General features: G+C 44.1%; 2 protein-coding genes across 8 annotated transcripts in view; both read left to right on the top strand.

Annotated features, from left to right (window-relative positions):
* Positions 1-8771, top strand: part of MRE11 (MRE11 homolog, double strand break repair nuclease) — a 29230-nt gene extending 20459 nt beyond the window's left edge. For 6 of the 7 annotated variants that reach the window (XM_083436414.1, XM_083436419.1, XM_083436417.1 and 3 more), the window contains 4 exons: positions 2577-2635; positions 3311-3378; positions 5240-5318; positions 7285-8771. In XM_083436414.1, the coding sequence (XP_083292540.1) occupies positions 2577-2635; positions 3311-3378; positions 5240-5318; positions 7285-7332 (254 nt within the window). In that variant the 3' untranslated portion in view covers positions 7333-8771. Of the gene's footprint in view, positions 1-2576; positions 2636-3310; positions 3379-5239; positions 6351-6652; positions 7216-7284 lie in introns of those variants that run through there. The other variant, XR_014510184.1, reaches the window with a different exon arrangement.
* A 1437-nt stretch (positions 8772-10208) lies between these two features.
* On the top strand, positions 10209-18899 carry GPR83 (G protein-coupled receptor 83). Its single transcript, XM_083436642.1, has 5 exons — positions 10209-10461; positions 11215-11948; positions 14161-14286; positions 14773-14906; positions 17178-18899. The coding sequence occupies exons 2-5, from the start codon at positions 11556-11558 to the stop codon at positions 17803-17805; spliced, it is 1281 nt and encodes a 426-aa protein (XP_083292768.1). The 5' UTR covers positions 10209-10461; positions 11215-11555; the 3' UTR covers positions 17806-18899.
* The last annotated feature ends 6182 nt before the right edge of the window (positions 18900-25081 follow it).

Below are 25081 nucleotides of genomic sequence, written 5' to 3'. Positions count from 1 at the left end.
CAAATATCCTGGCATTGCCAAGTGCATTAACACATACAGTGGAATAGAAGCCCACTATCTCACATTAGATCACAAGTGATAGAACTTTCTGACAGGTTTTCATTCAGCAATTTCACACTGGAGTTTTCCTCTTGAAGTTCCTTTGCACTTTCACATTAGCACAGGGGTGTCAAACTCAAATTCATCGGGGGCCGCATCAGCAGTTTGATCACCCTCAAAGGGCCGGTTGTATCTGTAGGACTATGTGTCCACTCTTTATTATCATAAATTATTGTCACTGCATTCAATTATTGATAATAATAAACAGCATCATGAAGCAAAAATATTTCCTGTTTGAAAACAAATATATTTACATCACTAAATTCTGAGCACATTAATTCTACATGATATATTGTCAAATTATTATAATGGCCACAGATCTTCAAATTCTAAAAACAAAACTTTGATCCCATGCAAGAAAACAAGGTTAGGGCAACTTTAAAACAATTTTAATGTCCAGTCGTTAAAAATATAGCAAAACAGGAAGGGGATGCACAAAACTAATAATTAAAATGGGGGGAGGGAATGGAAAACCTTAGCATCATGGGTGTAGCCAAGGGGGGCAGAGGGGTAGCTGCCCGTCTCTAAATCAATAAAAATCATTCCCTCACTTTCCTCCGCCATGAATACGGAGAACTTCGTGGCCAGCGAGAGGCTCGTGACGCGGCCTACGTGCGGCAGGGGTCGCAGGGGCGCCGCGCGCATGAGCTCCGCTTGCGGGCCTTACTGGAGCAGATAAAAAGCTGGGCTCGTCATTTCTTTCCCCGCTGAGGGAAAGCGGGAGTGGGGGCGTTGCTTCGTCTCCAGAGGCTCCGCCCACCCGCCTGCCTGCTTTTCAGGCCGCGCATGTGCTGAAGAGGCGGCTTTCTTGTGTAAAAAAAAAAGAAGTGAAAATAAAAGGTGAAGGCTGGCGGCCGGCGGCGGCTACACGGGCCACATGACGAGGTCTGGCGGGCCGGATTTGGCCCGCGGGCCTTGTGTTTGACACCCGTGCATTAGCAGTTGAGTATTCTTAGAAGTTGGTATGTTCTCCGGTTGGATTCTGCACATTTCTCTCTGATATCAGACCTGTGTCCATTTATTATCTTTTGCGTAGAGACTGACTTGGTTGTTGTGTTACGGCTCTGAGGGGCATTGTTGGCAGATGATAGTGCATGTAACGTTGGAAGATAAGCAGGCAAATGTGCTCTTGATATTGCTGCTAATTTTATTAGGTCCTGTAAAAGTTGCCCAAGTTAGATACAGGGATAAAGTTGGTGGCTGGAATTCGTTGCAGGGTGTGATCCTAAATTGTCCATTGTGTGGTCTCTCTGTGATGGGTAATTGTTTTAGATAAGGAAACTAGAGTCATACCTCGTGTCGCGTCCGCTTCATGTTGCGTCTTTTCATGTTACGTCCCGCGGCAACCTGGAAGTACCGGAACGGGTTACTTTCGGGTTTCACTGCTCATGCATGCGCAGAAGCGCTAAATCGCGCTTCGCGCATGTGCAGAAGACCAAATCACGCCACGCGCCTGCTCAGACGCAGCGCTTCGATTTGCAGGCATTTCACGTTACGGGCGAGCTTCTGGAACAGATCCCGTCCATAACACCAGGTACCACTGTACCTGCAAGCAAAGACCACCTGTCTTTATTTTTTTTCTATTTCTTTTCTTTTCTTTTTCACCACCTGTCTTTATGATAGGGAAGCATTCTGTCCAGGATGGGCATGTTTGATAATACCTAGCTGCTTATATAACGTGTGTGTCAGCCTATATACGTAACTGCTTTCTTATGGGTTAATTTGCCATTTCTCTGTAAAAAGCAATCTGATGCACAGCAGCTACTTCTAGATAAGCCTTCATAGCAATTCCAGTTGTTCATGCTCTACAGGTAGTAATGGTGAATGACTAAGCTAAGAAAATAAAGCGCTGGAGGGAGCTGACCTTGCACAGGATTGTGCGTTGTGATCACAATGTTAACCTGTGAAATGTAGGCTTCCCGTGGAATTATCTTGGGTTGTAAGTCAGTGTGGTTTTCACATTTTATATTTTATGTTTAACTCTCCTGTTTTATGTCGGTTTGCTTTCTAGCAAGAGAAGTGAATAACCCACTGCTTTTTAGATCTTCTCAAGGTTGAATACTAGCATTCTGTGTTCTGTATTCCTCTTGGCACAAGAGGATAGAGCAGCTGTTCAGGTTTTTTAAAACTAACTCGTACCAGTAGCATGTCTCATTCTTATTAAGTTAATTCACAAGTAACTTGTTTTGGTGTTTTTCACCATTTTTAATTATCTTATAAATTCCCTTGAGACAGTTGTTTGGAAGGCAATTAATAAATTGATGATGGGGAAAATAATAATGATGAGAATAACCGTCAATAATTCATGTTACTTGCAGTAAGGGTGTTTTCAATCTTGCATGTTTTTTGTTGCATTTTGTGTACTTAAAAACCACTCCGTATGATTTTTTTGTTGTGATGCTACAAATTTCCACTAAGCTCCTTTGATTAATTTATAACACCCTACAGCAAAACTTATCACTTATAATTTATTCTAGCCTTTAAGTCGTCAAGACAGCAACCTGCCCGGAATATGCCAGTCAAGAGTTATTCAGAGGTGAGTAGTTATTTCATGGATATTAAAGCAGAAGATTTCCTTTTGCCTGTTAGCAGCTGCTTTGTATATATGTATTCTTGCTTGCATGCATTTAAAATACACACACACACACACCTCCTTTCCACTAAAAAGCAGCTCAAAATGCAAAATAAACGATTAAGTGGATTTTACTTGATATTTTGTCTAGAAAAAGGAGAGAGGATCTTACCTGTTGGCTTGTGTTTATTTCATAAAATTTATACTCTGTAAAAAACACACACCCTTAAAATGGTATGCAAAAAGATAGTAAAACTGATGAAATAATAAATCGCAACCATACTTTAAAACTTTACAACATACAAAACTGATTTAAATTACCTAAACTTTCTAAGCTTGTCCGAATAAGAATGTTTTTAGCAGGTGCTGAAAAAGAGTACAGTGAAGGTCCCTGCTTGATCTTAATATGCAGGGAATTCCAAAGTGCAGGTGCTGCCGCACTAAACGAGTCGGTGCTTACAAATGCGGAACAGGTATTCTGTGGCATTTCTGGTAATGTCAATTCCTTTGAGCAAAGCGGTTGAGCGAGCACATGAGGCGTAAGGCAATCTCATAGGTAGGCTGGTCCCAAGTTGTTCAGTTTTTTATCTGTGTTACAATTACCATTAGATACTATTGTTCTTTGTCTTTCTCTTCTAGGTAATTGAAGATGATGACTCTGATTTGGAAGAAGTGCCTTTTACTCCTTCCTCCACTGCAAATCAAAGGTTAGTTAGTGCATTCATTTCCGTGATCTTCTTGGTTGTTTGAAAAATATGTACGAAGAAAGGAAAAGCAGAATGGCAACAAGTACAGGAGAAGGTTGCTGAGCCCCCTGTTTTTTCAAACAATATTTTTGTGTCGTCTAATTGCAAAAGATTCTGGGCACCTTAAAGCTTGCTCTACTTTCGTCGCCTGAAAAATGTTTTCATGTAATGAATTGTAAATTGGGTGGTGTTCCATCTGCCCACATTTTGCATGAGCTTCTTTATAGACAAATGAATTTCTAACCTGTGAGTATTTACCGTATTTTTCTGTGTATAACATGCCCCCATGTATAAGACAGTATGGGACTCCAAATAGAGAAAATGGGGGGAGATTGCCCCCGTGTATAAGACACCCCCCATTTTTTAGCATTAATTTTAAATAAAAAACCTAGTCTTCAACACGGGAAAATGCGGTATTTTAAATAATACTTTCAGCTTTCAGCTCACCCTTCATTCCAAAGGATACTAGGGAACAGACAAAACTGAAATGTATCATATAAAGAATAATAAAAACATAGAAGCAGACACATACAGAGACATTTGGGGCAGTGTGTGTGTTTGGGTAAATGCCTGAATATGGCTTACGATTTGTGTTTATCAAAGTTTGCTGAGTTCAGATGAAATGGCAAAGTGTGGTTTGCCACTAAACCAGGATCAAACGCTTCCAACTGCTGTGTTTAAAAGCAGGGACATGCTCTCAGGTGCATGCTAATGATGTTAAACTATGATTAGGGTTTTGAACAGCCCTCTTATCTTAGCTTCTCTGTTTTTATTTTACCAAAAGTGTTTATCTGGGTGTTTACAAAGAACTACTTCCAAGCATTCCCAGTAGAGGTTTCAACTTTCTCCCTTTGGTGGAAAAGTTATTTCCCCTCCTTCCCCCAATCTCTGCCATATTGCACACTGCTTGGGCATAATGAGTTCGTTACACAAATGTAGTGGCTCAGCACAAAGTGGCAAACGGGGTTACTTTTCAGCCATAATATCACTAATTTTTAAAAGCGACCTTGCTACGAAAATATTTTCATATGGTTGTTGTTTAGTCATTTAGTCGTGTCCGACTCTTCGTGACCCATGGACCAGAGCACGCCAGGCACTCCTGTCTTCCACTGCCTCCCGCAGTTTGGTCAAACTCATGCTGGTAGCTTGGAAAACACTGTCCAACCATCTCGTCCTCTGTCGTCCCCTTCTCCTTGTGCCCTCCATCTTTCCCAGCATCAGGGTCTTTTCCAGGGAGTCTTCTCTTCTCATGAGGTGGCCAAAGTATTGGAGCCTCAGCTTCACGATCTGTCCTTCCAGTGAGCACTCAGGGCTGATTTCCTTCAGAATGGATAGGTTTGATCTTCTTGCAGTCCATGGGACTCTCAAGAGTCTTCTCCAGCACCATAATTCAAAATTTCATATGATAACCATCTTCAAATATCTGAAGGGCTATCACATGGAAGATGGAGTAAGCTAGTTTTCAGCTGCTCCAGAAGGTAGGACCCAAACAGATGGATTCAAGTTACAAGAAAGGAGATTCTGACTGAACATTAGGAGGAACTTTCTGGAAAAGACCATATCGGAAGCTAGCAATTTTTAAGCAGAGGTTGGATGGCCATCTGTCACAGATTCAATAGCTGTGATTCCTTCATTTTAGGGCATTAGATCACATGGCCCTTAGAGGGCCCTCCCAGCTCTATAATTATATGATTCTGTGGGTAATCTCTTATTTATTTCAAATGTGATATTGATGATGTGTGACTTTCAGTGTTATGCTTTGTGATTTTTAGTGCTGTGCTTTCATTGATGGTGACCAGTATCTCCTATTTATAATGTTTAGATTGTTCGGAGCATCAGCATCTAGCAAAAGGAGCTCACAGAGCCAGGCATCAAAAGGAGTAGACTTTGAATCCGATGAGGTACAAAAATATTTTCTCTTCAGTGTACTTTCTTTAATTCGTATATAAAATATTACTGGACGATGCCATGTATGTGTGTTTTTAAAGTTTCTTTATATGCGTTTAGTAATCAACTTGCTTGTTCCTAACTTTATCTTCAAAACCTGTTCCATTATGTCCATTAGTTTGTCTCTCTGAAAAAGGGCAGTGTTCGTTTATTTATTTCATAAAATTTACATACTGCTTGTAGGAAAGCCCTCCACGCAGTTTACAGAAAACTGTAAAATAATCAGAAAAAAAATATTTGCAACCGCAATTTAAAATATGCAGAAAGATAAAACCACAAAAAATTGACTAAGACAAATTAAAATGCCTACAGACTTTCTGAATATCTGGGTAGGCTTGCCTAAATAAGAATGTCTTCAGCAGGTGCCGAAAGGAATATAATAGGTACCTGCCTGATCTCAATTGGCAGGGAGTTCTAAAGTGCCAGTGCTGCCACATTTAAGTAATCAAGTTCCTACAGATGCAGTGCAGGTACTGTTTGGCACTTGTAAAAGTGCCAGTTCTGCCAATCAAAGCAGTCAGTCATTAGGTGATGGCGAGAAAACCCTGTTAAAAATGAGAAGCTTAAATTCATATGCTTCAGTTTTGACAGGCGAGCAAATTCCTCCTAATTAATGCCTGTCAAATAACTGTTGTACCCTCTTCCCCAACAACTAGGAAACAGGTTCTTCGAATAAATATTTCGCCGCTGGTTGAACAAGGAGACATATTCCTCCTCCCTAAAGTCATTCTTCCTCAGTGAATGGTTTCAGATAACCATTGCCTCACCTGCTTCCCCACAGAGCTGGCCCATATTTGGCAACTCCCTTGGGTGTCAAAATGTGCTGGGTTTCAGTCACAATCTTGGGAAGAAAGCCCCTTTCTGCACTTTTTAGTTCTTGTTTTTCTTGGTGGAATAGGGATTCTAAACAGTGATGGCGGTGCAGTACACTCCTTCAGAAATCTAGTTATTTAGTGCAGTTAACTGATGTGGGACACAGTGGTGTGGTGTAGTGGTTAAGAGCTGTAGACTCGTAATCTGGGGTACTGAGTTCGCTTCCCCGCTCCTCCACATGCAGCTGCTGGGTGACCTTGGGCTAGTCACACTTCTCTGAAGTCTCTCAGCCCCACTCACCTCACAGAGTGTTTGTTGTGGGGGAGGAAGGGAAAGGAGAATGTTAGCCACTTTGAGACTCCTTAAAGGGAGTGAAAGGCCGGATATCAAATCCAAACTCCTCCTTCTTCTTCTTCTTCTTCTTCTTCTTCTTCTTCTTCTTCTTCTTCTTCTTCTTCTTCTTCTGGTGTGACAGTCACTGAGGTCTGGGAAGGCCACTTTGCTCTTGCTCAATTGTGGTGACTCACACACTCTTAGGCTGGACTCCATGGCAGTGAGCATGGATTTTGAAGGCAGCTTTAATAACAGAAGAACCTGCTTTGCAACCGAGAGCAGGACCGCTGAGTCTGACATGTTGCCTCATACAGGTCATGTGCACTCATGCCAGGAGGAATGCAAGTGATAAATTTGAGGAAGTCTGGCAAGGGTTCTTAGAATTATTTTGAAGGCTGATAACAATGAGAAAGAATTGACTGGATGCTCCGGTTGGTTTTGATTGAAGTATATTTGCAGAAAGAACATGGATGTTTTCCCTTGGTCGCCTTGTTGGTCAAACCTCGCAGATCCCTCTACAAAGTGCTGTATCCTAATACTTACATTCCATCTTTCCTTTTATTTTTAGTTTGACTCGGTAGTTTTGTCCAATTTCAAAATGATAACAAATTTTCTGTACTATAGCCAAAACTGTCTGTCACGTTTTTCACATGCTTTTTTGTGTTCTTGTGAAAAAGGTTCAATAAAAAATTAAAATGTACAAAATGAGATTGCTCTCCTTGGAAATGTGGCCTTGTTGATGTCTTGAAATGAAATTGTCTTATTATTTTACAGGATGATTCTGAGTTATTCAAGAGCACTTCAAGAAGAAGCAGACGATAATTTCAGAGCCTGCTGTATGGAAGGATAATACAGGGGAAAGAAAAAAACCCTCTGGAAATTCTGTAAAGGAATCTTACAATCTATGCAGCTTTTCTCCAATAATTTCACAGTTAATTACATGTTGCCTTGAAATGTTTTGCTTCCTTGGTGGGGGAGTAATTGTTACTTATTCTCCATATGTAGTATCACTTAATTCAAATGGCATTTCTAATAGCTGAACCATATTCCTCCCCGCCCTTGTTTAAGATAGAATAACTACTCAAAAAAGATGATGAGGCAGTGGGCTCATTGCCTAGGCCATTGCTGAGGATCAGCCAGTGATTTTTAAAATTCCATTACCTTTTTATATTACAGAGGAATAAATGAGACCTGTTCTGTAAGTGAATCGACAGTGCTCTCACTTTCTTTGTTTCTTAAACTTCAGTCATAGAGGGAATGCTGACAGTGTTAAGTATTAAATCCATCTTGGTTGCTTCCTGTAAGCAGGAGGCAGTAGGCAGGGCTTGCCAAGTCCTTGGATATAAAATGTGACTCTCATTCTGAAACTGTTTATAAGCTTGAAAGTACAGTTCAGCATGAAGAATCTCAGAAAGCAGAAATACCTTTAGGGTAATGCCTTATTCTGAATGCTTTGCAACACTTCCTTAGCAATTCCGCCAGCTGGCTACGCTGAGCTGGTGCTGGTTGGATGCCTGTAATTGTAAGAAAAATTGGCAGGGATTTAATTGACATGGATAGAAAGTAGTAAATTGAGATGGTACATGGATAAAAGGCCATAGCCCCATCTGGTGTTTCTTATTTTTCAGTTTTTCCTCTGTTTTGTATCTGCCAAAATTTTGGCCATTGTTTCATTGACTTCAGAAACATCAGTCCGAAAGAAGGGTACCTGAAGATAATTTCCAACATAAAGAGCCGTGTTGGATTTGGTAAATGTTTGAGTGGAGTGGTATATTTTTACATGGAAAGTCCATTGGCAACAATGATGATATTTTTATAGACATTTTAACTGTCTTAGAAAAACACATAGGAGAACAAATAATGTCATTTATGTGTTATGGAACTGTTAAATACTGGGGTTTTCTTAAAATTCTATATTTTTCCTTCTCATATTATCAAGATCTTGGGTGGGTTCATAATGCCTCCTTAGAATACTTCTGAATTTTGGTTTGGTCTTATCAAACATAGAAGCAGAAAAGAGGCTCTTGATTATACTGCAATAAGGAGAAAGGTACAGTGAACAGTGTCTGCATTGAAGTACTTATTTTCTTTGATTTCTCTCTGGAGTGCCTTCTGACCTGAAGCCCCAGAACCTCCCCATGCTTCATCCACAACCTGTTTTCGTCTCCCTGTTGGTCAAACCTACCAGCTAGAATAGAGATGTGTTTCAGAAACTCTTACTCTGTATACAACCATTTTGCAAATAAATTTAAAAAAAGCAAGGTGGGTTTAACTTTAATTGCCTATTACCCATTTTTTATAATTGTGATTACCCTGCCTGACATAAAACAAATGGAGTATGTACAGTTAATACTGAAATGGCAGAAGAAAAAAGCTGCAGATACAAACCCATCGTTGGGGGTGGAGACTAGAAGCCTTGTGAACCGTGAACCGAGTGCTCCCCAACTGAGCAGAAGACCAAGAAACAATATTTACAACCAGTAGCGAAGCTGCATGCCCCGCCATCGGGGGCGGAGAGCAGGCAGGGGGAGTGGCTGGGCCCCCCCGGGGGCATGGTATGCCGCCCGCGAGGGAATGGGGGGCATGATGCGCTGCCTGTGGGGCATGGCGCCTGGTGCGGGGGCGAGATGCTCGGTGCATGTCCAGGGGAGCCGCAGCGATGGCACCCTACCGGAATAGTGGTGCCGGGGGCGGTCCACTCCCTTCGTTTTTCCGCCAGTGTTTAAAACATATCCTCAGCAGGCTATATTTATCAGGATCAAGTACAGTGGTACCTCGGGTTAAGTACTTAATTCGTTCCGGAGGTCCATTCTTAACCTGAAACTGTTCTTAACCTGAAGCACCACTTTAGCTAATAGGGCCTCCCACTGCCGCCGCACAATTTCTGTTCTCATCCTGAAGCAAAGTTCTTAACCCGAGGTACTATTTCTGGGTTAGCGGAGTCTGTAACCTGAAGCATCAGTAACCTTCATTAATAACCAGAACAAAATCAAATTCTGGAAAAGAAACTAGAAGAATTCACAAGGCTATATAGGAAAACAGGTTCGACAAAAATTGGGCAGAAAATAGAGAAAAAATGCACACAATTCTGAACAATGCCAAAACAGAAGTCAAATATTGTAAGTATGGTAACAAAATTTGGGAAGAAGATTTTATTGAAATCTCAGCCATAATTGGATGGGGGGTGAGATTAGAAAAAAGCTTATTTGACTCTATTTAATATATTTACAGGGGGGAAATTTGGATAGTTTACATTAAAACTTGGTGGGCCACTTTGGTGGACATAGAAGCCTTACCCACAAGCTGAAATCACGACTTGCAGTTAAGTAGCCTTGTCGGTGCTTTTCCATTATCCTTGCAGTAGGAAAAATTTAATTTCTCACTATTTGCAAAAGAACTTCAATCCTTTCATGTAACCAAGAAGGATGGATAGTGAAGCATTTTCTTTCCCCGAGCAATAAATATTTACTGTCCTCTGTTGCCTAGCAGCAAATGGCTCAATAAGAATCAACATCTTCCTGCTTTGACATGCTAGCTGTGATTTTGAAAAGGTGTTTTGCCCCCAGAGATGAAAGCCTGTGGTCAATGCATGTCAGCAACAACATAATTTTGCAGAGAAATCTATTCTCTCACATTTTTCTATTTAAACATGGCCACATTGTAATGCGGCATCCCAGTTGCAAAGATTTTAATAACGAGGCAGCTCACATTTACATATGATAGGGTCATCTGAATGTGTGTTAAGGTATATTTGTCAGGATCCAAGGGACTATATTAGCGGCGTGCAAGAGCTTGCATGTCTCTGTTAGATATCACCAGGGGGCACCACACACCCAGTTTCAAAAGTGGTGTTTATGGGCCATGTGAGGTTGCCACTCTAGAAACATATGACCAACTCATTGGACATCCAGAAATGATGGCATCCTGGCAATTTCTCAGCACCATGCACAGGTACGTATTAGAAGCTGTCCTATACGGAGCCAGATTGTTGATTTATTTAGCTAGGTATCGTCCACCCTGACTGGCAACAGCTCTCCAGGGTTTCAGACCAGAAGTCTTCTCCAGCCCTACCTGGAGATCTCTGGGATGGAACCAGAGACCTTCTTCATGGAAGGCAGATGGTCTACCACCCAACTAGAGTCCTTCCCCAGCATATTTTTGCCAATAGCTTATGAAGACTATTGTCCACAGCCCAAGGTCCATATATTTGCAAGGAAATCGAAAGCAATGGAGGGATGCACCTTAGATGGAAAAGCGTCAGTCAAAATGATGGGAATTAACTTTAATTGTGTTTATCTTAGGACAACTACTTTATCCTCAAAGTGCTACCTCTTTAGGGGGGCGGGCGGAGAAAGCAATAATAGAGCAATCATAGTTGGGAGTGTTTTTCACAAATGCCTCATCAGTACCCTAGGTATAAACCATGCTGCTTGGCTCCTGAAGAATGCTGCCAAAGTGTTTGCATGTGTTCATATATTACCTTTTCAGCTAGATAGATAACGGTGAAAGATTGTGGGGTTCTGCACAAGGTGGAAACTAGCCTGCAATTTACTTGAATAGAAGATACTTTTCAACTGGACCACCTTCCTGAACACAGCACCGCGGACACTGACCAAACTAGGAGTTACTGCCGTGACATAAGAAGCCAGCATTGCGGTAATTGGTGGATTATTTCCGCCCCCCCACCCTGTTCCTATTTTTCAGAAAGAGTGGAAGCAGAAAATTGAACCCAGAGGGGGAGTGTGTGTACAGATGAAACCGGCGCTTCAGAATAGGAACAATACTGTAAACCAATAGGCTGAGTTCTTAGTTAGCCAGCTTTCTATCGGGTAATGTGCCGAGAAACTTGAGTGCCTTGATTACGGGAGAGACATGCACGGGCACAGCAGTTACCACTGATATTTTGCCAATAGATTTCTGCACCTTGTTCGCAGTCCTAAAGACTGCCTCCTAACAAAAGCTGAGCATGCCTGGTTCTATGTCCTATCGATTGAGCACATAGAGGGAGCTGCTTTGGAAGACGGACGTTGATCCTTTCCAGCCCCATGGGAACGATTACTTGCTATATGTGGCTTTACCTCACTCACTTTGCTAACTCTCTCGTGAGATCCGAAAAGTTTGCAGTCAATGGAAGCTTGGGGGCGTTATTTGAAGTACCGAACATCTCTCACTTTTTATCCTGGACAAACTATACACTTGCTGACTGGCAGAGCTTTCTGGAAGGGAAAAGGTACGGGTCAGGTTCCCAAAACCTTCTTGTGAAAATCCTCCTCGTCGTGGCGTACTCAGTTATCATAGTGTTCTCCCTCTTCGGCAACGCCTTGGTGTGTCACGTCATGGTCAAAAACAAACGGATGCATTTTGCCACCAGTCTGTTCATTGTGAATCTTGCTGTGGCAGACTTGATGATCACCTTTCTCAACACTCCCTTTACTTTGGTAAGAGCATGGGGATAATGTTTATATTTATTGAGATTATTGTTTAAATAGCATAATACTTGCATGTGGATTTAGCTCCCTTCTGTCTGCTAAAATTATTAGGGGGGGCAGGGGGTGGGAGCAACACAGTTTATTTAAAACTAGTAATTGATAGTGATTGCCTGCAGGATGGCTGTTCTGTGTTTGCGTGTGTGTAAGCAGAGAGCTGTGTTATCCTAGCTACTTATGCTAAGCTAGTAATGTGTTTAAGGTATCATTGTACTTTTTAAAAGCACCTCAAAGATCCATTACTAAAAGTCTCTTGCACAAGCTCTTGCAAACCGAAGGGGGATGCAGAGTGTTGGGTGGAAATTACTATCGATGTATGCATAGTTCTTTGATCCATTAGGAAAAGCACTGCAACAAGGATTTATTGTGTTATCTATGGAGGCAACAGGCATATATTCATAACAAATGGGATTCGCTGGCAGCTAAGTTGCTTCCCCATTTGCAAGAAAGCTAGCCAAATGCATTGCTCTCCGCAATCAGATCTTAATAGCTAAATTAGTTAGCATCTGCTGGATGCAGCTTCACGTAGCTCAATCAGTTCTCAGGGCCCTGAAGCCTTGATTGTGCGGAGCGTACTTCACAATTTCTGTAGCACTAGGGAGCCATAATAGCTTGGATTGTGCGACTGGTGGTCATCTTCCTGGCACAGATTCAGCTAGATTCCCTTATCTCTGTTATGCCTGTAGACAGACAAACCAAATCAAAGGCAATAGACGAACCCACAGCAAAGTCTCTGTCAAACAGAAACCAGAGTGGTTTATTGGATGCAGAGCTTTGCTTCTAGTAAGTGACGAATTATTGTAATAAGTACCTGCATATTGTAACAAGTATCTGCATAGTATCATTATCAAATTTGTTACTTGCTTTATCTTGCCCAAGGCAACCTAAAGCAACTTACAACCAAACAAAGAAACATTCAAAACATCCCACCCACTTGTGAAAGACCATAGATAAAGGCCATAGATAAAGGGAAGTTTTCATCCGGTACCTAAAGAAATGTAACAAAGGTGCCAGGCAAGAGTCCCTGGGGAAAGCATTCCTCAAACAGGGAGCCACCACAGAAAAGGCCCTGTCCTATTGCTGCCCTCTGGACCTCTTGTGGAGGGTCTGGGGCAGTTCATTTGGGGAGAGTTGGTCCTAGAGGTATTGCAGTCCTGAGGTATTTTCATTTTCAAGCCCTCTGGCATTTTCAAGTGTTTAAAGCAGATCACATGCATTAGGTAAAGGTAAAGGTACTCCTGCCCGTACGGGCCAGTCTTGACAGACTCTAGGGTTGTGCGCTCATCTCGCTCTATAGGCCAGGAGCCAGCGCTGTCCGCAGACACTTCCGGGTCACATGGCCAGCGTGACAAGCTGCATCTGGCGAACCAGCGCAGCACAGGGAACGCCGTTTAGCTTCCCACTAGTAAGCGGTCCCTATTTATCTACTGCTAGGTTGGCAGGCGCTGGGACCGAACGACGGGAGCACACCCTGCCGCGGGATTCAAACTGCCGACCATGCGATTGGCAAGTCCTAGGCGCTGAGGTTTTACCCACAGCGCCACCCGCGTCCCACATCACGAGCATTATTTTACTGTAATTCCTGCAGAAATCCTGCAAGATAGGAAAGCGCTACTTTCTCCATCTTGCAGATGATGGGCTGATAGAGATGGGGGAGGGTTTCAATTCAGTTCACATTTAGAGTCCAGTCTTTCACACTATCCGAAACACTATGTGAACACAAGTTATCCCTAGAAATTCACACTTCTATTTATTTTGCAATGTGGTTTTCCAACCAAGCAATGTTTATTATTAATTATTATTATTATTATTATTATTATTATTATTATTATTATTATTATTGCAGCATATATTCAGGGACAGTATACATAAAAATGAATATATCAGTGAAAATAATGTAAACATTGGGAAATTACTTGCAGAAATGTGCACATTAATAAAAAGCTGCATAGAACAATGTGCCAGGGGAAGTTTGCATTAAAACACTGATGAATTTTCATGAGTTTTATTGGGGTGGGTGGGTGGAGAATCGCAACAGAAATGCGATGAACTGAATCTAAGGTTGGGAAAATGAGAAACAAGATGGACAGAATATTTTCTCCTTAGCTGAGCAGGAGTGGCTTGCTCAGATTGTAAAAAGTGAAAATTGTCTTGTTCCTGCCAGGCTCGCTTCGTGAACAGTACATGGATATTTGGGAAAGAGATGTGCCACATCAGTCGATTTGCCCAGTACTGTTCCCTTCATGTCTCTGCCTTGACCCTGACCGCCATTGCCATAGACAGACGCCAGGTGAGGAATTTTTTATTCTAAACGGCAATCAACAACATTTGGGGCATGCTTTATTTTACTTCTAAAAGCCTTTTTAAGGAGATAGCCAGCTGGCAGGCCTCACCCAATATCCCACAACATCTCCCACGAGGAGTATTAACCCCTTTTCTTGGTGACAAAACCTCCTTCCACAGCGTTGCTTTTTTTCAGGTGGGATTTAACTGCATATAGGCAAAGTCGGGTTGCATAATTAAAGTGAATTTTGTGCTTTAAGAAGCCCTCCTTTCCCCACCCCTGCACCAAATCAGACCTTTTCCCCATAAGGGAAGTGATGGGGAAATTCACTGAAAAGTGTAGGAGATAAATTTTGTGATGTGTCATATAATCTCCCCTCAGACAAACAAAAACGAATGCTCAATATGTAGCAGCAGCAAATGACATAGAATGCTCCTGCAAACTTTACATTTCTAAAATAAAGCTTTTCCCCCCAACATGCTCTGCAAACAGGTGATACTGCATCCTCTGAAGCCTCGGATTTCAACTGCAAAGGGTCTCGTTTGCATCTCCATCATCTGGCTAATGGCCACATGCTTCTCCCTCCCACATGCCATCTACCAGAAATTATTCACTTTTGAATACAGGTAAGGGGGACTTTTTGGCAGAGCAATCTTGGTGTGCTGGTCCCAGGGGGTTACCGTGCGGCATGGTCTGAGTCCAGTCCGAGGTCGAGGTATGGAGGCTGTCCATCAAGGCTGAAGCGGGGTCCAAGGCAAGGAGTCGGGTGAGGTCAGGAACTCTGGCAGAACAGCAGGACAGGGTGCCTGCAGGAACAGGTTGCCAATAATGTTGCTCCCGCAACCTGGGACTGGGCTGGCTGGCTTTTATCTGCCCCGAGGCATAGGGCGGTCCCGGTCCACGGGTGACTCGCCTCTCCTGGGCTGGAGGCGAGCACTCCTCCTGCGAGAACTTAGTTCCCTCCGCCTCTCTGCCCTGAGCCTCTGCAGCTCAGGAGAGGCTGGAGGGTTACCGGACCCAGAGGCAACCTCACCTTCCTCTGATGGGGCTGAGAGTGGAGCACCTGCAGGCAATGGGTCCTCGATCACCTCCGGAGCCAGAGCAGATTCAGCTGGTGTCTGCTCCTGAGGATCCGGCACAGGTGAGGGCCCTTCAGGCTCAAGGCCCTGCCCTGGCTCAGCCGTTCCTGGAGGCGGGGACTCCTGTGCAGGCTCTGAATCCAATTTCCAGGCCATCACACTTGGGCTTCTGTCAGGTAATGGCATCCTTGAGTCAGTGGCGGACTTGGGTACGATGGTGCCGTATGTAAGAACAACATTTGGAACCCACCCCTTGTTGGGATACTGCCGGGAGACAGGGGCATCAGGCAGGCCCCCAGCTGGCTCCAGCCACCGGTCGGCAGCCAGGTGAAACTCCGGTTCTCGGAACAACATCAATCAGCGACACAAGCCTCAGCTACCCTTAGAAACTTGGCACGCTCTTATCAGCAGAGTGAGTAACTTCTCACAACAGAAGTGGCAGACAGAAACATGTGTAAGCATTATTTACAGGCATTTATTCAGCATAGTTCAGGAACAAAGGAAAAAACATGTCTGCCTCCCTTTGTGTCCAAGCATACAGCAGCCAAGCAAAAGCAACATAGAACGGAACTTCCCAGCAGACTGTGCTGGAAGTAAACAGGCATGTGACACACAGCAGTCATGCCCGTTCCCTTTTAAGGTGGAACGGAGCTATATTCTAACACCCCTATCCTTTTGCTTCCTTCCCAAAGATGGGTAAGGAAGGGCTCAACTTTGGGAAGGAGGCACGCGGGAAGGAGGCAGGGTCCTAGAGCCCTCTCCCCTCTTTCCCAAAGCTGGGAAAGCACTAACTCGAATTTGGGAAGGAGGCGGGAGGACTCTAGAACCCTGTCAGAGTCCTCATGTCTTCTTCCCAAAGTCCATTGGGGGGTGGGGAACGTTCTACAGACAGAGGAACACATTCCCAGCTGGGCAATCCTTCTGAGGCCACATGCTGGTGTGGGTGGAGCCAGAGACAAAAGTGGGTGGAGCAAAAAAAGGATTATTTTTTTTTACTGTTGTGCTAGTTCATGTACACACCCCTCTATCCTTAGCAAGCAAGAGACGCTCTTTGCATGCCAGGACACATCCCAGCTAGGCAAAAACATTCCAGGAGTGTATGAAACAAGGCCAGTGAGGGATGTAGGATTGGAGAGGGTGTGTGAGGATGAGTCCCAAGGGCCAGATAGAAAGGCCTGGAAGCTGGGCCTGCAGTTCCCCACTCCTGATCCAGAAGATTCTATGTTGAGATGAATGACCCTCAGGGGTCAAACTCCACAATTCTATGATTCTAAGTGAGGGCTACCAAAAAGTACCCCAGGAGCCAGTTTATAGTGCCGTCAATGGGACGCTGGTGGCTCTGTGGTCTAAACCACTGAGCCTTATGGGCTTGCCAATTGGAAGGTTGGCGGTTCGAATCCCCGCAGTGCAGTGAAATCCCATTGCTCTGTCCCAGCTCCTGCCAACCTAGCAGTTCGAAAGCACGCCAGCGCAAGTAGATAAGTAGGTACCGCTGTGGCGGGAAGATAAACGGCGTTTCTGTGCACTCTGGTTTCCATCACGGTGTCCCGTTGCACCAGAAGCGGTTTAGTCATGCTGGCCACATGACCTGGAAAGCTGTGGACAAACGTCGGCTCCCTTGGCCTGAAAGCAAGATGAGCACTGCAACCCCATAGTCACCTTTGACTGGACTTAACTGTCCAGGGGTCCTTTTTTTTAGTGCCATCTGATGAACAACCTAGTGTTTCCTCACTGCTGAAGCCAAGCCAGACGCAATAGAGAACATCTAGCGGTCCCCTGGCGTAGCATATTAACGGAATATCTGCCCTTGATTTTCAGGGAGGAGATCACCCGATCCTTGTGCCTCCCCAATTTTCCCGAGCCAGCTGATTTGTTCTGGAAGTACCTGGACTTGACAACTTTCGTTCTGCTCTACGTGCTGCCCCTTCTCATTATCTCCATCACCTACGTGACCATCGCCAAGAAGCTCTGGTTCCGCACTGCCATCGGGGTTGTGATGGTTGAGCAGTACTTTGCCCTCCAGAGGAAGAAGATTATGACCATTAAGATGCTGATGCTGGTGGTGGTGATCTTCGCTGTCTGCTGGTTCCCTTTGAACTGCTACGTCCTCCTCCTCTCCAGCCAAGTCATCCACACCAACAACGGCCTGTATTTTGCTTTCCACTGGCTGGCCACAAGCAGCACCTGTTACAACCCCTTTATTTACTGCTGGCTCAATGAGAATTTCAGGGCAGAGCTGAAGACCTTTCTTAAGGTCTGCCGGAAATCCCCAGATCCAAGGGAGCAAAGGCTTCCATCTCCTGCTGGTTTGCCGTGCAGGGCAGCCTGGCCACAGAGAGATCACTGCAAGGGTTTACAAGTCTCCCTTGACCTCCCGTCCACCTCCAATTTTCAGCTGAGAAAGAATGACATCACCGCTGTGCAGCCTATAGTTGCTGTGACTTGAGCATCGAAAGCAGACTAATTGGGTGGTCTACGGCAGCACTGCAAGGAGGCCTTCTCCAGGTCTGATGCACTGGGCAACTCCGCAGAAAGCTCTGCCTTGTCCTTTAGTGTGTGTGGCTTTGCTCACTCGCTTGAGTCTTTCAAAGCTCTGAAGAACCATGTGTTTGCTCCCATGTCGTGCTCCTGTGAGATTCAGTGATATTTCAATGGATGGATAGGTCGGCCAGAGGTTGATGTAAAGGATCTTCTTTTGGGGCAGAGAGTTGGCCCTTCTAAATCCTCCCAGCTCCATGGTTCTGGGTCCGCCACACTGCCAGTGATGGGCAGGAACCCATCTGGCAGCTGCTAATGACATCAAGGCTAGGTTTTCACATGTGACGGAGGGGTGAGCATTATTCTCTAAAGAGATAAGAGCCAAATAGGGGTCAGGAGCCAAGTTTTGTCAAGTGATACTTGACATTAAAGAAAGCACCCCGGACCAAGATTGGTTAACCACCTTGTGTTCCCATCACACATGCAGGAACGAGTCTCAGTGCCCACATTTTCTCCAGCAATAGGCAGACATAGACTTTGCTCTTTGGGAAAGGCATCTACAACAATTTTGAGAGTGGCCTCCCGAGTACTGGCCAAAATAGATTTTAGGGGACGCTTTGTTCAGAGACTTATCTCAGAGTGTTTCACCCCTGAAGAAAGCCTTTACTTGCCTTTGCAGTTGAGTTAAGCAACACAATAACCTTAAACCCACTTCAAGGCTGAGAAACTAGATGGAGAAAATGAAACGAGAACGCAATTCATTTGACATGTATTTTTAGTTGCAATGGCTCTTATTGATTAGTTGTCAGTGCTACTTTCTGAGCAAAATCATGGAGTCTGCAGAACAGGCTTATTGCTGTGAGTAAATCATTTTTTGCAATGACTAAGCGTCGTTCAGCCTTTGTTTTCCAGTGTGTCATGCTGTGACATTTGAAAAAAAACCCCAGGGTTTTAATGAATTTGTTGGCCCTAGTTTGTACACTAGGGTTTCTGTAATAGCTTGCTTTATGAAACAGCAAAGCAACTGCAAGAAAGCTCCTTCTGTGACTAATAAAGACTATTTCTGTTACCAGCTGCCTGGGTCCTCTGATTCCATCATGCTACACATGGGTCTCCAGATGATCTCTGGCTGTCAGCTGAGCTGGCTGGCAATGATGGGAGTTGTAGTCCAACATTATCTGTGGGCCCAAAGTTGATGAATTCTGGAGTAAATCATTAGTGCAGCTGGATAAGCATAGGTGATACATGAACTATGCTGCTATAGATGGAGGTAACAGGACATTAAAAAAAAACAACAATTAGCACATCGCAATGTTCAAGAGCAGTGATACAACCAGAACAGGGCTTTAGGGCAGAAGGGCCTCAAATTCAGCAGGGCTGCATACCCTCCAAGTGTCTTGATTTTTCAGGGATAGTCCCGGAATTACAGAAGCCATCCTGGTTTCTGATTTAATCCTGGAATGTCCCAGTTTTCTTTTTCCCTCCCCTGTGGAGTGTGTGTGGGGGGGTGCAAAAACTGAGTACTTTTTATCCTGAAAATAAAATACTTGCACCAAATTTGAAATTATTATTTTTTTGGAAATACTTTATTGTCACTTGTACAATTTGTATACAGTGAGATTACACGAGCACCCCCCACTCAGCTCTCTTAGTCTTAATTCCCCTCGTTTACTGACACACACACACCAAACCTGAAAGTCAGTTGCCCTGTTGTTATCTTTTCATTCAGACTCTAACAGCCCACGGACAGAAACTGTTCTTTACCCTATTGGTGCGACTAATCATATTTCTATATCTTCTGCCTGAGGGCAGGAGATCAAAAAATGTGCCAGCCAGGGTGTGAATGATCCCTGAGAATTTTCCTCACTCTCCTGAGGCAATGTTCTTCTGCTATTTCATCCAGCGGATTCACGGGACAGCCCATAATATCTTGTGAAGGAATGAAGGAAATGGTGAAGAATTGGGAGTGGGGAGACCTGGAAAATGTATTATATTTCTATTTAAATGATAAGTCATCATTTCTAGATTTGCATGCCCACACTCTGTAGCTCAGTGGTAGAGAGCCAAACATCCCGGTTTCAATCGCTTATCTCCAGGCAGGACTTGTCTGAAAAATCCCTTGCATGAATACTTGGCAGGTCCCTGTCAGTCAGAATAGACAATGCTGAGCTAAATGAGACCGTGGTCTGACTTGGGATAAAGGTAGCTTCCTATTAATTGGTACAAGTGAATTATATGCAGGTCTGCATATTTTTTTGATAAGCATTTTAATCTCTCCTCTCTCCCCTGTCTCTTTCTGTCTTTCTCTGTACAGAGAAAGAGAGAGATGGACGGATGGCTTTTAATCATGATGGATATATGTTACTGCCAGGATCAGGCAGATTGCACCTGAGTTCTTAAGCATGTCAGACTAGGACCTGGGAGACCAGGGTTCCTCCCCTCCACACTCATCCATGAAGCTCACTGAGTGGCCTTGGGTCACTCACTTCCTCTCAGCCTAACCTACCTCAGAGGGTCGTTGTGAGGATTAAATGAGGAGAGGAAGAATCATACATGCCACCTTGAGTTCCCTGGAGGAAAATGTGGGATATAAATGCAATAAGTATACCTGAAGGAGCGTCTCCACCCCCATCGTTCTGCCCGGACACTGAGGTCCAGCGCCAAGGGCCTTCTGGTGGTTCCCTCGCTGCGAGAAGCAAAGCTACAGGGAACCAGGCAGAGGGCCTTCTTGGTAGTGGCTCCTGCCCTGTGGAACGCCCTCCCATCAGATGTCAAAGAGATAAACAACTACCTGACATTTAGAAGATATTTGAGGGCAGCCCTGTTCAGGGAAGTTTTTAATGTGTGACATTTTAATGTATTTTTAATCTTTGTTGGGAACAGCCCAGAGTGGCTGGGGAAACCCAGCCAGATGGGCGGGGTACAAATAATAAATTATTATTATTATGTGTGTGTGTGTGTGTGTGTGTATAATGTCCCAGGCATGAGAATGCTGTTGTGCTCAGGTCCTGCTTACAGGCTGCCCATGGGCATCTGACTGACCAATGTGAGAACAGGACATTGGACTAGATGGGCCTTTGTTCCTATCCGGCAAGGCGCTTATGCTAAAAAAATGAGAGTTGGACAAATGGCCTTGGTATAATTCGTTCCAATCAAATGTTAGGGCCTATGTGATGCTATTTCTGCACCCAGTTGTCTTCAAGGATAGCGGATCTGTCACTTGGCCCCAAACTCCCACTCTGAAGTATAATAATAATAATAATATTTTATTATTTATACCCCGCTCATCTGGCTGAGTTTCCCCAGCCACTCTGGGCGGCTCCCAATCGAGTGTTAAAAACAATACAGCTTTAAATATTAAAAACTTCCCTAAACGGGGCTGCCTTCAGGTGTCTTTTAAAGATAGGATAGCTGCTTATTTCCTTGACATCTGAAGGGAGAGCGTTCCACAGGGCGGGCGCCACTACCGAGAAGGCCCTCTGCCTGGTTCCCTGTAACCTCATTTTTCGCAATGAGGGAACCGCCAGAAGGCCCTCGGCGCTGGACCTCAGTGTCCGGGCTGAATGATGGGGGTGGAGACGCTCCTTCAGGTATACAGGACCGAGGCCATTTAGGGCTTTATAGTATAGTTCCGAGCCTTAGTTTGGTAGTTAACCTGTAGGGGAGAGAGAATGGGCATGCCACATGGTAGAATGTGATAGTGTACTATTTCTGTAATAAAGCCCAACGAACTGATTTGCATGTGGGTAGAGCTGCAGTATGTGCTTATGCCCATCTTATGCCAGGCTGGAATCATCAGACGAAAGTCACTTTGTGGACATAAATAAATGTGCACACTCAAGCCACAACAACTGTTTTCTTGGAAAACTGCATCTTGGCCCCACAAGAAGAAAAACAAAAAGTTGGTGTGTGTTGTGATTTGGGGCAGGCAGGTGACAGGAAGGGGAAGGAGGAAGCAACCATTCTCCTCCAGCCTCTGAAACTGTCAGCCTGTCAGCTGTTGTTTTCAACTTAAAAATAACTAAAGAAAATGACGGAGAAAAGATTCATATGGATGTGTGATTTGGCCAGTGGGAAGAAGGTGCAAAAGGAAAAGGTTCTTCCCAAATATTCTGCCGTGGTATTAAAATAAAAACAAAAACCACTCAATTCCTTCCCACGCAGGGACCTAAGTAAATGTGACAGTCATAGAATTACTTCCAAACCACATCCTCTTCGCAAGTCCCACAGTTGCAATCATACACCCTATAATTGCTCTTGAGTGAAAGCGTTCTAACTGAACAGAGGCAGAAGCTGGAAAGTTTCTTTTCATATTGCGTGGGAGTTATCCTCATCTAGCCAAGACTCCTGATAACCTGTGTGGAAGGAGAACACTGGTATTGGGCACATTTACATGTTCACCTTTGGAAATAACTAAATAACAACAGAAATTAACAGTTCAGGCAAAAGCGAAGCTTCATGGCCACAGACCCAAAAGCAAATTACTTCACAAGTCTTGCAGAAGACCTCTTGGCTCCTTTTCCACAACCCGCTCTCCCAAGCTTGTTCTCCGCTGGACCCGAATAAACAGATTCGAATGACAAAAAAGGAGAATTCAGATAAACACCAGGGAGAACTGTTTGATAGTGGAATGAACTCCCTCGGAAGCTGGTGGGCTTTTCTTCCTTGGAGGTTTTCAAGCTGAGATTGGATGGCCATCTACATTGGATGCCTGCGCTGAGATTCCTGCATTGCAGTGGGTTGGACTAGATGACCACTGAGGTACCTTTCTACTCCACACTTCTATGATTTATCAGCCTGTGTAGACCAGCTCTGAATCTTGATTACATGTGCCAAGGATTAGCAGCTGGCTTTGCAGGAGTCTCCTGTGGGTGGTCATTTGATCCTTAGTTGTCTTTGGCAGATTGCTTGTGTTGAGAGCCAGAAATTGCCATGTTTTATGTGAATACACAGCATTCTCAGGGCTGTAATCACCCTCATTTTCATTATTTTCCTTCTTGTGTTCAGTATGCATGGTTCTACCCCACCCACCGTGCACCTTCTCTGTGCCCGCAGGATGTCAGACAGTTTCCCCCCACCTCTGGCATCATAGGAAAGGAAAAGAACGATTTAGTTAATGCTGCATAATTAATATCCTGGCGGCAGAAGCAGAAATTGCAATGACTACAAAAGACACAATTTGAAGATCAGTGGCTTAATATAGCCTATTCTTTTTATACTTTAAAATCTACAAAGAGCTGCATTATTTTCCTGTGGTTTTGGCACATTCAGTGCAAGAAGAGCTACTGTGAACTGCCTAAACAATGTGCAGCTCTGGCCCCAAAATGGAAAACGAGCGAGGTCCCAACTAAAGTAGCATGGCAACTGAAGTTGACAGAATATGCACAACTCGAAGACTTGACATATAGAATAAGAGAACAAGAAGAACATACGTTTAAAAAAAGATTGGAAAACCTTTACTGAATATATAGAAAATACCGCATTTTTCGCTCTGCACCCGACCATAAGACGCACCTAGTTTTTAGAGGAGGAAAACAAGAAAAAAATAGTCTCCCATCACCTCAACTCCCATCTTCCCTGAGCTCTGGCCTTGCTACCTAGGGGTGATGGGAGTTGTAGTACAACAACACCTGGGGACCCACAGGTTGAGAAAGGTTGAATTATGGTATGTGAGGTGGAGCTTACCTGGCCCCGCCCAATATTTTATTCAAGTTGGAAGAGGGAAGGAGGGAAGGAAGGAAGGAAGAGAGAGAGAGAGAGAGAAGAAGAAGAAGAAGAAGAAGAAGAAGAAGAAGAAGAAGAAGAAGAAGAAGAAGAGGAGGAGGAGGAGGAGGAGTAGTAGTTTGGATTTGATATCCCGCCTTTCACTCCCTTTAAGGAGTCTCAAAGCGGCTAACATTCTCCTTTCCCTTCCTCCCCCACAACAAACACTCTGTGAGGTGAGTGGGGCTGAGAGACTTCAAAGAAGTGTGACTGGCCCAAGGTCACCCAGCAGCTGCATGTGGAGGAGCGGAGACGCGAACCCAGTTCACCAGATTACGAGTCTACCGCTCTTAACCACTTCACCACACTGGCTCTCAGAGAGCTCACATTTGTGTGTGCCTGTGGCGGGCAGCTGTAAGTGGCTCCCCCTTTGCCTGAATTACAGTCAGCTGGGAGGAGAGACAGAAGGGGCTACCGTCCGTCCCTCCTCCCGCCTCGCTGTAAAGCCAGCAAGAGCCTCTTGCTTTAAAGGGAGAGCTGCGCAGAGCGTGTCAGCGGCAGCGGCTCTTGCTCGCTTCGTTCCATAAGACACACAGACATTTCCCCTTACTTTTTAGGAGGAAAAAAGTGCGTCTTATGGAGCGAGAAATACGGCAACTGTGTACAGTTGAAAACGCGGGCAGCATTAAGATAAATTCAACAGTGTAAACAAGTTTTGATGGATGCAATAATGGAATAATGAATGGTATAGTTTTTGTAAAATGTGCAGGGATTTGTGATATGCAAAATGAACCATGGAAAGAGAAGAAGGGAAGTCACTGATATCTTAAGGATGTAAAATGAGTATTTTAAATTGTAAAACAGAAAATTTAATTAATATATATATATTATACAGAAGAAGAAGAAGAAGAAGAAGAAGAAGAAGAAGAAGAAGAAGAAGAGTTTGGATTTGATATCCCGCCTTTCACTCCCTTTAAGGAGTCTCAAAGCGGCTAACATTCTCCTTTCCCTTCCTCCCCCACAACAAACACTCTGTGAGGTGAGTGGGGCTGAGAGACTTCAGAGAAGTGTGACTGGCCCAAGGTCACCCAGCAGCAGAGACGCGAACCCGGTTCCCCAGATTACGAGACTACCGCTCTTAACCACTGCACCACACTGGCTCACCTACACCACACTGGCTCACACACACACACACACACACACACACTATTTGCAGGTCTGTTTCAGTACCAACTTACTTTGTTGCTCAATTTTTAGATTATTTTTAAGCTAGTTGGGCCTTTAGTTGTAGTGATAATTATGGAAGAAAGGGGGATAGCTACCATTTCACTTGTCGCATCAAACCAAGTGGAAAGACTCCTGAATCCTTCACACACTTTTAACAGACAAAAAGCTAGATTTCAAACTAGCTTTAAATAAAGAGCTTTAATTGCTGAAAAGAAACGCCTGAGGAGGGGGCGAATGTCAAGTGCTGCTGGTAGATTTATTATTTGTTTCCAAATCATTTCCCATTCAGCGAAGAAAAGAATCCAGAAAACGTG

This window comes from Podarcis tiliguerta, assembly GCF_965153285.1.
Source record: "Podarcis tiliguerta genome assembly, chromosome: 4".
Classification (NCBI taxonomy): Eukaryota; Metazoa; Chordata; class Lepidosauria; order Squamata; family Lacertidae; genus Podarcis; species Podarcis tiliguerta.
The sequence above is the reverse complement of the archived record's forward strand: the minus strand, read 5'-3'. Positions and strand labels throughout refer to the sequence as shown.

Excerpts from the sequence above, each read along its gene's own strand:
- GPR83 (XM_083436642.1), top strand. The coding sequence starts at position 11,556 with ATGGGAACGATTACTTGCTATATGTGGCTTTACCTCACTCACTTTGCT. Across the intron at positions 11,949-14,160 it reads TCAACACTCCCTTTACTTTG|GCTCGCTTCGTGAACAGTAC; the intron begins GTAAGAGCATGG and ends TGTTCCTGCCAG. Across the intron at positions 14,287-14,772 it reads TTGCCATAGACAGACGCCAG|GTGATACTGCATCCTCTGAA; the intron begins GTGAGGAATTTT and ends CTCTGCAAACAG.